Source organism: Lactuca virosa, chromosome 2 (genome assembly GCF_052849685.1).
Source record: "Lactuca virosa cultivar CGN04683 chromosome 2, Lactuca_virosa_CGN04683_v6, whole genome shotgun sequence".
Lineage (NCBI taxonomy): Eukaryota > Viridiplantae > Streptophyta > Magnoliopsida > Asterales > Asteraceae > Lactuca > Lactuca virosa.
In genome coordinates this window covers 242,092,255-242,104,861 of record NC_136427.1, presented here as the reverse complement: position 1 = coordinate 242,104,861, position 12,607 = coordinate 242,092,255, and the positions used below count along the sequence as shown (strand labels likewise).

General features: G+C 40.8%; 1 protein-coding gene across 1 annotated transcript; it reads right to left on the bottom strand.

Moving 5' to 3' along the window:
* Window positions 1-10,877: 10,877 nt before the first annotated feature.
* TCP20 (TEOSINTE BRANCHED 1, cycloidea, PCF (TCP)-domain family protein 20) lies at window positions 10,878-12,195 on the bottom strand. The gene has a single exon (XM_079079906.1). It carries the CDS (start codon window positions 12,080-12,082, stop codon window positions 11,156-11,158), a length of 927 nt encoding a protein of 308 aa, XP_078936032.1. The 5' UTR covers window positions 12,083-12,195; the 3' UTR covers window positions 10,878-11,155.
* Window positions 12,196-12,607: the final 412 nt, after the last annotated feature.

Here is a 12,607-nt window from a genome sequence, read left to right as displayed (position 1 = left end):
GCACGTGCCTCCTCGGTAGTTAACTGGAAGGCTCAGCTCCTCACCACTGGAGCCTCTGTCTTGCCCTGCCGACCATCAGCGATCTGCAAGGTCGCTGGAGCTGGCGCCTTCACTAGTGCTACTGCTGTCAACTGAGGGCAATTGGCCTTTTTATGGCCTCGCTGGTTGCAGTGGAAACACAACAACTCTGATGTTTGGAAGGTGGGCGCAGGGGTGGTACAATCTGTAACGCCCGTAGATCCGGGCTAGTCAATTTAGAGACAATAAACATCAAAAATGAGTTTTTGATGGAAGATTATTTAGAATGATTAATCTTTTCCAAGTGGTAGTATATGTTACAAGGGTTCTGTACATATAAAGAACGCCGAAATCCGAGTTATAACGAAGAAGTTATGGCCCGTCGAAGTTTCGCGGCAAAACCGGCACGGCACCAGGAGACGTAAATAGTGAATTTAAGATAGAGGACTTTTTGGCCTTAGTAATCTAAACCAAAGTTGTAGTATACGTTAAACCGAGAGCGTCCATAAAAATAACGCCGAAATCTGACTTCGTATGAGGAAGTTATGAATTTTCTAAGATTTGGCATAGCAGTGCACGACCCGAAACTCGAATTTAGTTCGAGCGGTTTTTGGCCTACGTGACCTAAATGAGAGTTGAATATCTCATTAATAGGAACTCAACGATAAAAAGACAGACGAAAACGGAGTCCGTATGAAGGAGTTACGAATTCTTCGCGGTCATTTAACAGTCTATTCTCCTCCTACTGTTAAATTTAAGATTGGTCGAGAATTAGCCGACAGAGTCTACATGAAAGTTGTAGATCTTGTTTTTACCTACGCATGGAAAAAAATAACGTCGAAAACGGAGCTCGTATGCGAAAATTATGAATTTTTGAAAATTGGCTGATTTCCACCCTGTGTGCAATGCCACGTGTCAGCACCATGCTGTGCCTGGCTGTATCCAGCTGGCTCACGACGTGAGCATCTTAAAACTCACGATGTGAGTGACCCTCCAGCCTCCTATAAATAAGAAGTGAAGCCCTCTTCATTCCTCACACCTCCCATCACTTCCCTCTCTCTCTAGAACTTCTCTCTAGCCCCGAAACCCCCCGAAAAGCCTAGAGAACCTCCCTAGCACGAGGAGGAATCCCCGGAGTGCCCGATGGCTCCAAGAAGAAGAGCCTTTCGGTTCGGGAATGCTGCTCCAGGGAAGCCCGATTTTGAGAAAAACTCGCTGTAAGTGAGCTACGCCTACCCTATCTTTAGTATAGCTTATGTTTTAATATAGTAATGTTATTAGGACCTTATAATAATTATTTGGGCTATTATTATGAGTTATATAAGTGTCGTTATAATATCTTTTAACCACTCGCGGTACGGGGAATCTGGTTTGGAGGGCCGCTTGGGTTGCTGGATTCAGAAGTGCTATATGCCGAAATGATCCTGCCCTCCGGTGTTTCATGTCTGGCCCCTGTATGTACATAGTGGTTGAGAAATATTGTTTCGTACTTATATAATAGTAATAATATCTAGACTAATAATTAGTCTCGGTGAATATTAGACTAAACTCTAGTGGTAATGATACTAGGTTTTGTCCGAGGGAAATTGTTTTGAGTAAACGAAGTGTTGTCCGAGTACCGAGTCACCACCTTATCAGGTGAGTGCATAGTTACTTTCATCTTACACATAGATATGAAGTATTTAATATAAACTACGTGCTATGTGTGCATATTGTCTGAATACTTGTTGTCTATGCTAGATGAACAATTTTTATACATGTTTTAAATGATTTAAACTGTATATGTATTTTATATCTACAAAAATGTTGGGGGTAAAACATGGGTAGATGAAATATGAGTTGGACGATAAGTTGAGAGGTAATATAGACCATGAGGTAAGGGTGAGAGGTAGACGATGCGAGAAGCCTTTTTCCAAATGTTGGCCCCGTCATCTAGCAGAGTATGGATGACAACCAAAGACTATTCTAGACAGTCCAGTGGAACACTAGCAGGCTCGCAACCTGTAGGTGTTGTGAACGATGTGTTCATCGGTGTACTCTAAAAACCCATTGACATGTATTGCGAGTGGACTCTCGAAAATGATATTGTCAATAAACGAGATAACCCTGGCAGATGCGCCAAAAGGATCTACCGGCAGAAGTGCCTAATAGAGAACCTCATAACCCCGACAGATGCGCCTAAAGGACTATACCGGCAGATACGCCCCATAAAGAATGTCAAAATTCTGGCAGATGCGCCTAAGTGATAATATTAGCAATTGTGTTTGACAGATGTGTCATTAGCAACAATGGATTTCGTGCCTATTCCTTAGGATAATCTTTAGGAATGAATGAATGAGGAATAGCTGATTCTTAGGGTAGATCCTTAAGAGTAATGAAGATAATGGGGATGGGTAATTGAGTTGATTGTTTGATGTTTAAACATAATAATTATATTATTGTGGGTTGAAAACCCTATGTACTCACCAGGTTTCCCAACCTGACCCACTCAGTTTATTTGAATCACAGGTGTCGATATGAAGTTACATTACACTGAGAGATTAAGGAGATATAAATCACTAGTGATAATGAATGTAAGTTCTGTTTATTCTTATGTTTCTGTATTGACGATGACATCCCAATGTTTTAAAATGAATAAAAATACATTTCTTCGGAAATGCTTTGATAACGTAGTTATCATGTTTTTCTGGGAACAATTTCCGCAACATTTTTATTAAAAGAGGTACTCTGATTTTTATAAAGCATAAATAAAATCGGTCTTTTCTGGCCGTGAAAATGGGGATGTCACACAATCCCTGCTAAAGTGCCCTGTCTTGCCACACTTGTAGCAGATGGACGCTCCCAATCTACAAGCTTCCTCATGTGCCCTGCCGCATTTCCTGCAGCGGCCCTGTCCCGACTGGCCCTTCGGCCTAGTGTCTGCTCCCTTGGGCTTCTTTCCCGAAGCCCCAGTCATCGATCCCTCCTCTGCCTTCCTCTTCCTGATGTGCTCTAAGTCAATCTCCCTCTCCATTGCCCCGACAATCATGAAATCCAGGGTCGGGCATGCTAAGAAGCTGACATGCTTCCGGATGTCAGCTCTCAACTTGTCATGGTAGCGGGTCCTCCGCATCTCCTCGTCCCCCGCATACTGGGGCACCAACAATTCCCTCTCCTGAAATTTAGCGGTAATCTCCGCCACTGACTCAGTCGTCTGCCTCATGTAGAGAAACTCCCTGACCAGCTGCTGAAGCTCCACAGCCGGCGCAAACTTCGCCCTAAACCTGGTCACAAAGTCAGACTAGGTCAGGGCCTCAATGGTTGAGGCTCCCAAGGAATCACCAACCGACTCCCACCAGTCTCTAGCTCGGTCCCTCAAACACCCCGCAACATAACGAACCTACGACCCTCAGGGCAGAAGCTCGTCAACTGTACAAACTCCATGTCTGTAATCCACCGTCTGGCAGCAATGGGGTCCTTCACCCCATGGAAATCCGGCGCACCATTGCCCCTGAAGTCCTTGAAGGACGGTGTGCGTGATCCTGACTGGCTGAGTGCCATGTCGCTCCTGAATGCCCTGAGGCGATCCTCCATCAGCTCTATGATCCCTTCCTTGATCGACCCGAAAATCACTGGGGTCGAATCAAGGATGCCTCTAGTGATCTCAGAAGCAATGAAATCATGTAGTCCCTCATCAACTGGCTCGGCACCTGATCCCGAACCTGGTCCTGACCCTGAACCTCCTCCTCCGTGACGTGTGATCATCACCATTCTGAAACATAACACATAATCGTCAGAATCATACATAACTCTCGGGAAGACTCATACGCTCTACAGTTCCCTGATTCCTTCTTAGCCCTCCTTGACTCGAGTACGGATCCTCTGCTTTCAGTAGTACGGGCCCATACTACCTTTCACATTTATCCGTACTTTCCTCAAGGATTGCTTCGACTTCACCAAGTCCCTTCGACTACTGCTGCACTCATTGCTAAACTCATCCTAGGCTCACCCTAGGGTAGCTCTCCGACCTACTCTCCGTCATCAGCTGCATAAGGAACCCCTGCTACCTTTACCTAACTAGCTTGCGAATACCATTACATATTACTAAGACCAGATAATTCTTCGAATGAGAGGTCCTACCCTACAACGGTTGGACTCAAACAAGAGCTGCGTAGTAGGGCCAGACCTAACCTTCTGAAATTATTTCTTCCTTGCAATATGTAACTTAACGTATTCGTTTACTAGTTAGCTAAAGATAATTAGAACTCCCGAAGCACAAAGCAACAACATTTGGGCATTGAGTAACACAATCCAACATACTCTATCCAAGCTATCATATAACCGGCTAATCAGTATTATCTTGAAGCTTAATAAACACATATAGCAAGCATATCAGGCATCTTCCTAGATCCTATAGCCCTATTCTAGCATGCAGTTATCATAATCATATCATATCATAACATAACATGTATGGGTATCTTGGGGAAAACTTACTTGAGCTCGGCCGGTCGTGCACATCACACATCTTGTTCTTTTTCAAAGTTCTTTTCTCTTTTCAAACTTCTTTTCATAAAAGTGATTTTCCTTTTTGAAAAATTTCATACCAAGTCATCAGTTTGAGTTCAGACACACCCGAGAGTGTACCCGAATCCCTCAAACTAAGGCTCTGATACCAACTTGTAACATCCAAAAATTCAAGGCCAAAAATTTCATTTTTAATTAAGTAACATGAAAAATCATTTGTCAAAACATTCCTAATATTATATTAATTCATAAAACCATCATGACGTGTTTCGAAAACATATCATCGGATACTAATAAAATCAGAGTACAATCCCATAGATCTCAAAATGCGAAATCCTGATGTGCGTGTGATGTGTCGCTACCGTGCCGGCTCCTTCCCCTTTGCTGAAGAGGTACCTGAAAACAAAACTAAAAACTGTAAGCACGAAGCTTAGTGAGTTCCCCCATCATACCACACACCATACAATAACGTACTGTCAGGCAATTCTGGGGTACCTGACTACCCAGGTCAAACCATTCTGGGGTGCTTGACTTACCCAGGTCAAGCCATTCTGGGGTGCTTGACTTACCCGTCGGTCTATTTCGCCCGACTATCGGGGCCTATTTCACCCCTACCACTACCACGTAATAATATAACACACATATACTGCCAGGCAAGTCGGGGGCGCCTGACCTACCCAGGTCAAGCCATTCTAGGGTGCTTGACTTTACCCGTCGGTCCTTACGACCGGCATACGAGGACTATTTCACCTCCTACTACAACTATCACATATAACATATCATGCTAGCACATAAACATATCAGGTAGTAGCAAACCTTGATGAATATCACAAAGACAATCATCAAACATACAACTCCTACGGGTGGGCCGACATTGTGGCCGTAGACCCACCGCTACTGGAGTAATTCACGTCGATGTCGTGAAGTATCCGCACAGTCCTCAGCACGGGAATCGACTCGTCTCTACTCCTCAATCCCTACACAACGACTTTTTCCGATTACTAATGCATACTCACAACCCTTACAAGGGTCAACCCAAATCCAAGTCAAAGTCAAGGTCAAACCCTGGTTAAAGTCAACATCCAGTTGACTTGACTCACTGAGTTGGTCCGCTAACTCGTCGAGTCCCTATTCTTTCAAAATGATACAACCCCCCCCCCCCGACTCTACTCGTCGATTCTAGCAAGAACTCGACGAGTTCACCTTCAACCATAGCATCGGTACCATCTTCAACCGACTCGGCGAGTTCATCCTTGAACTCGTCGAGTTCATCTTCATCATATGAATGTGTCCAGTCTATGACTCGCCGAGTTCTATGAACAACTAGCCGAGTCCTATGATTTCCAGGTCCAAGACAAACCCCTAGCAGGCTGAGTGTTCCTTCCACTCAACCAAAACAATTTCCAGAAGACGGTTTGGGGAAAAAGCATCACGACTCGCCGAGTCCCTATTTGTCCAGAACTATACAGTCGATTGTAATGGGTCTTAACGCATCAAAACCATAGATTTGGCCTCCTAGGGTCCATTTTATACGTAAAGCTTCAAACTTGATGTACATGCATGGGGCCTTTGGCTCAAAAGCCATAAAAAGGAGGTCTACAAGATGCATTGGGTGTTTATGGCAACAAAGTTGGCACCTTTATGCCATAAAGACCCCTAATATCCCCAGATCCAAAGTGCAACTCTAAGCACACCCACAAAATCCGATTTTTGCTTCTATATACTCATAAAAAGGGTAGAAATAGCCCCAAATCAAAATCTAAGAGATAAGTGGTCAAGGTTCCAGCTTTTTACCTTGAATGAGCTGAGAATGAAGTAAAACTTCTGGATCTCCTTGCTTCTACTTGAACTTCCAAGCTTCTTTCCTCTTCTCCAACTTCAAACACACACAAAGAGGGCAGCACAAGCCCAAGAACACTCAATAAGGGTTAGGGTTTCGAGTTAGGGTTTTCTGGAAGTCAGAGGGACGATGGAGGCTGGTTTGGGACAAGTTAAGTTGTTTAAATAGGGTGCAAACCCTAAATATTAGGGTTTTGTCCAAACAGCTCCTACTCGTCGAGTCGGTCTTCCGACTCGTCGAGTAGGTCACTTAAACCCCCGATCAAAATTCGAGTCTATTCGACGAGTTGGGCCTCCAACTCGCCGAGTCCCAGAGTAAATTGCAACATTTCTTGAATTTAAATACGTACCAGGAATCGGGTGCTACAAAAACAAAGGCTAAGGGCGAGGTTAGGTTTTTCAAGATATGGAGGTTGGTATAAATTGATCAGGAGGTGAGTTTAAGATGCTTAAATAGGGCATAAACCCTAAATATTAGGGTTTCTCCCAGGCCTGCGTACGCCCAACGTACGTGGGTGGAGTCAACGATCAAAACCTTGGGCTAGAACGCCAAGCGTACCACCTAGTTAAGGCCCAACCATGGCCCAACAGACATAAGGCCCAAAATCCAGTTAAGGCCCAAAGCCCAAAAGAATCTTGAGTCAAAAAAGGGCCCAAAACGCCGAAATCCCACTTCACCGAGTACGCTCGACGTACTCCTCGTACGCGTGGCGTACGAGTGTTGACTGAAAAACGGGCAGTTGACCCGGTATGCTCAGCGTACCAGGAATTACGCCCCACGTACTGGCCAGAGTCCCTTTTGTATAATTTTTTCTTAACCACTTAAGCTCTTAACGTCCAAACCTCAGATCTACTTCATTTCAAGGTATTAATGCATAAAGTTAGCAACTTTACCACTTTGCATGTCCTAATGGGACCCAAAACCCAATTTTGTCCATTAAGACCCATAATAAGGACTCTAATTCATACCTGGTCCAATATGATTCATCAAGATAGCATTTTTTTTTACTCAATGGACATTAGAGAGGTTAAGATCTATCATTCCTAGCTTCTGGAGTGGCTCAAACTCACAAGTATAACTAATAAGACCATAATAAGCTAAAAAACAAGCCCTAAACTCAATCTAACACAAAGAGATTCAAGATGAGAACTTTATACTTTCTAGAGCTAGCAAATTTGATGAAGATTCTGGATCTACAACCTCAAGTCCAACCCAAGCTTGGTCACCAAGAACCACATTCTTTAATGCACACAACATTACTTCCAAAGCTCAAGAACACACTAAAGGAGGCTAAGGTTTCATTCTTAGGGTGTAGAGGAGTGGAGGCTGACCAAATGATACAACCAGGGCAGCATAAGTTGTTTAAATAGGGCACAAACCCTAAAAATTAGGGTTTGCCCCTGCTTAGTGTACACCCAACGTACTCCCACGTACACCCAACGTACGTGGGCGCCTCCGCGACCAACCTGCGAGCCAATATGCCCAACGTACTCGACTAGGGACCAATGATGAAAGAATTTTTACACATATGGGTTAAAAGGAACATACCCATAAAGTCGAATGGTAATCATAGATGTGGACATACATCTAAGAAATTGGTCAACCAAACCAATGTTTCTCGAAATTGGTCATTAACTTATTTGATTTGAAGTTCAAACAAATGGTATAAACAATCAAAGTTTGACCGGTCCAACAGGCACAAGAAACGAAAACATATTTATTTTTATGAGTTGTACCGTATCAAACCCAAAAATATATTCATTTTAGCGAGTTGTAACTAGGACTGTTCACTATTCGGATAAAACCGAATTATCCAATTGGACAATTTGGATTGGACTATTTGGTTCGGGTATTCGGATTTTTGGATAGGTTTTCAACAAAACCGAATTATTATTTTGAATTTCGGATTGGTTTTGGTTTATAAAATAAAAACCGAATAGTCCAAAAAAACCGAATAAACATTTATTATTTATCTATTTATAATATATATCTATAGTTATTTATTAATTTTGTAATTTTTTTTAATAGGTTCAAAACGTTTCACCCGTTAAAAAAAACATTAATATGCATTTTCTCTCAAAAGTTTTCTATCTACAAGATATTTAACTATAATATATCTTCGTATTAGTTGTTTATAAATTTCAAATCACAACTAAATAATTTGCTTTTGCTTCTTGTGTAAAGTTGGGTAATATTATATTTATATGTCGTTTTAAAATGTTTCGGTTTTGAAAACCGAATTATAAAAACCGATCCAACCGAATTGTAATTGGATCGGATCGGATCAGATTTGAATTCAGTTTGGACTATTCGGATCCATGTTTTGAAAACCAAAATCAATTTGGATTCACTTGATTGGATCGGATCAAACCGATCCATCCAAACGAACACCCCTAGTTGTAACGTATCAAACCCAACAACATATTCGTTTTAACGAGTTGTATCAAACCTAAAAACGCTTTTTAATGAGTTGTATCGTACGCATGTAAAGTTGTACCGGTCCAAGAACCGAAAAACCCAGACCCGGACCTGGACCGGTAAGCCTCGTCCGGTCCGGTCCATGGTCCACAAGATTTTCTGAAACCAGTCCGGTCCAAGAGTCGGTCCGTACCGGTCCAAATGCTCACCCCTAACATGTATAGTTAAATGGGTTGTGTTCGGGTTGGTGTATTATGACTCGCCAACCTGCGACTTGCCAACCCGAACACGACATGATTGTCATGCCTACCTGTGAGGCCACAAAAACATATGTGAAAACCTCTACCAATGAGTATAACTCGTGACCACCAAACCTAAAGGGTAATAGAGTAAGTCCACACTGGATGTCCCCAAAGAACGGACCTCGACAAACCACCATGTCCTCAATCGACTTAAATAATCCTTTATCAAAGAATATTATCTCTTCCTCCATATGAACGAGTTGGCACGTCCTCAAGCCAAAGAATAGTTTGGCGTTGTCAATGCAAGATTGAAGTAAAATGAGCTCAGCCTGAGGGTCACATAACTATAAAAAAGCGCTTCAAAACAACAATGTTGGCAACTCTCTTCATAGGCATTACCAACAATTTAATGAATCTTGGTGATATTTTGTGAGCTATGAAATATTTGTAACCCAACAATTTAATGAATCTTGGTGATATTTTGTGAGCTATGAAATATTTGTAACCCAACAATTTTTTTTAAATAATGTTCTATAAAAAGAAAACATTCAATTTATCATTTTTTTTGGAACGGCTGATACATACTTATTAAATCCTACTTCTAAACTACTTCGTTATCCACAACGGTACTTGAACCATCACCCCCGGAAAGACTAAAAACACTTCGGAACAATTAATTATTCTTTACATCCATTAAATAAACGAGTTAATCACCATCTCCCAACGGGACAAACTAGATATCTTTGAATTACATGCCTGAAAACGCTAGATTTCCAAAATTATGTTTTACTTTGATTTCGTCAAACTATTAAATACGATAGTCACAAAAATTTATGCCTGCGTACATAACCAATATGAAATTGAGAATTGATGGAAAGAGACTCTCAATGACATGACGTTAGGATTATTGGGTTAAATGTGCGATGTATTATGTATAGTCTAGATAGAATAAGGGACCACCCGTGACTCTCTTTATTTCCATACTATAGACCATTATTATTGCCAAATAAATTGAGTGTCCGGTTGAATTTATTTATGATCGTAGAAAAATTAAATACATCAACTTCAAACTTCAAACGTAATAACTCGAACCTGAAAAACTCTTGATGACTCACATGCCTAGACTAAACCGGAGACTTGATCGTTTCAGCCCCTAGTCATGATTCAAATCTGGTTACCAGAACCCATAATCTTAAGATCTTACAACAAACCAACGAGTTTGTTTCGGATGATATATTTACAGAAATAGTCAAGAGCTTTGTACTCTGTAAAACTTTTCGTTTCAATATAAATTATTGTCCGTTTGCCTTCCGTCGATATGTATTGATATTTTTATCATCAAAAAATTATGATAAATAAACATAATGGAAGAAAAGAATATAGATTAGGTTGCACCGGACTTTCATGTTAGCCATCATGTGGGCCCATAGTGTACTCTCGTATAAGTGGAAGTGTGACGAATTAACTCAGAGGTTGCTAAAAGAATAACAGTTTACAGAAAACAAGGTCCTATTGTCCTAAAGACATGACATGGAACCACATCCGAATTTCCGAAATACAACATAGCTATTCATACCGACACGCTAAGGTCTAATTAGTAACTCCAACTAATCATTTTTGTTAATGACTTGAACATCAAAGAGTAGAAAGAAAGCAACATACTCCTTTAAGATGTTTCCTCAAAACATATATATATATATATATATATATATATATATATATATATATATTAACAAGGGGTAGTATTGTATGCTGCTACTAGAGTAAAACACACATCTGAAACTAAACAAGAAAGGTCTTGCTTGATTCGCCCTGCAAAACCAACATGTCCTATCGTCCCCACCAATATATGTATATACGATATCAAGAAATATGTATTTAAATGGAAAAACAAAGCTATATGATTTACAGAAAGAAAAAAGATGGTGTCAGAGAGGGGGGAAACCCCAAAAGCACCTGCTAATATACAACTGTTTTTTTGATACTGATGAAGCTCTGAAACATCTTTATCAGTCTCTTTTACTCTCTTTTCTTTTTTAGGCAAATTATACAATACAACACAGAAACCCCATGATCCAAAAGAGCTGAAAGATTTGGGTTTCATTTTTCATTATAATAGCTTGATCTGAAAGTTCTACTGACCCTCTGAACCTTGAGAATTATCATCCTTTGAAGACTGTTGTTGTTGGTGGTGCTGGTGCATTCTAGCTTGACTCATATGGTAAATCTGGCTCAAAGCTTGTTGATTTAGAACCCCAATATGAGCATCTTGCGAGAGGCCGAGTTCTAACCCCGGAAGCTGCTGTTGATGATGATGATTTCCTAAAATCGAAGAAAAACTCATCGGACCCAAATTGGAAGTGGGCAAGTCAAACCCTGAAAATGCAATTTTTTGTAAATAATTGGAGCTTTCGTTGCCGAGATTGTTAGCAGATGGACCAGATGACGATGAAGAAGAATGAAACCCAAATCCGGATGTGGGTATGGCGGGCCATAGAGCCGGAGATGTAGCCATGTGGTTTGTGGGTCTACCTACCCCCAAATTCCCACCAACTAATGGCCAATTGGTCCTACTATTTTCATCAATTTTGTGTTGCAATCCGACTGAAATGGAAGCTCCGAGTGAAGCTGCACCTGCTGCCCCCATCGCGGAAGCAGGGATGGTTCCGGTACCGGTGGCGGCGATGATCGACGGCTCCGCCTGCTGTAACAACCACTGAATGGTTTCTCCATCAGATTTGTGACCTAATTCTCTCGTGAGTTGAAAAATCCTCGCCGCACAAAGTGCAGGCATCCTCATCCGACGACCACGACCTTCAACTTTGGTGTGCCGGTCTTTGTTGGAACTTCGTTTGACTGATAATTGTGGTTGTTTTTTGGTTCCACCGTCTTCTTTTTCTTTTTCCGCGACTACGATTTGTAAATCTTTGATCTCTGAACAAGACTTGTTGTTTTGATCAGCCATGGTGGTGATGGTGGGTTGTGGGAGAGTCAAAACACTGGAAACTTGGTGCGGCTGCTGAGGATGATGATGATGATGCTGTGAGCCCTTGGGATCCATCAAAAACTGTGTTGGGTGTTGTTTAATAGATAGATATTATTAATAAATGATGGCCAACACTTAGAGAAGGTTTGATTGAAGAATGAGACCTGAATGCTCTTGATGTGTGTGGGTTTCGCTGTTTTTGGCCAAATAAAACAAAGACAGAAGTGTAAATGTTCTTAAACGGAAGGGCAGTATTGTAATTTCCAATGTTAGATAAATCAATGATCGTACTTATATCAAATTTGGAGCAATTCGAGTAAGTTGATTAATAAAATTGATATCTATTTATTATTACAATTATTACATTAAATTATTACATTAAAATATTATGTAAAATTTAATAAAATAAAAAAACTTATAAAATGACATGTAAGAAAAAAAAAATTAATTCAAAATAATCACAAAATGACATTTAACAAATTGAATGAGAATGTAACAAATGACAATAAAAACCTTCATTTATTAGAGTAGATAAGTTAATTTTTAATTTTTATATTGATTTTTTAAGTTTAAATTTATATATATCTAGCTTTTTTTTTG

Bases quoted from the DNA above. Each gene is read 5' to 3' on its own strand.
- TCP20 (XM_079079906.1), bottom strand. From the start codon at position 12,082: ATGGATCCCAAGGGCTCACAGCATCATCATCATCATCCTCAGCAGCCG.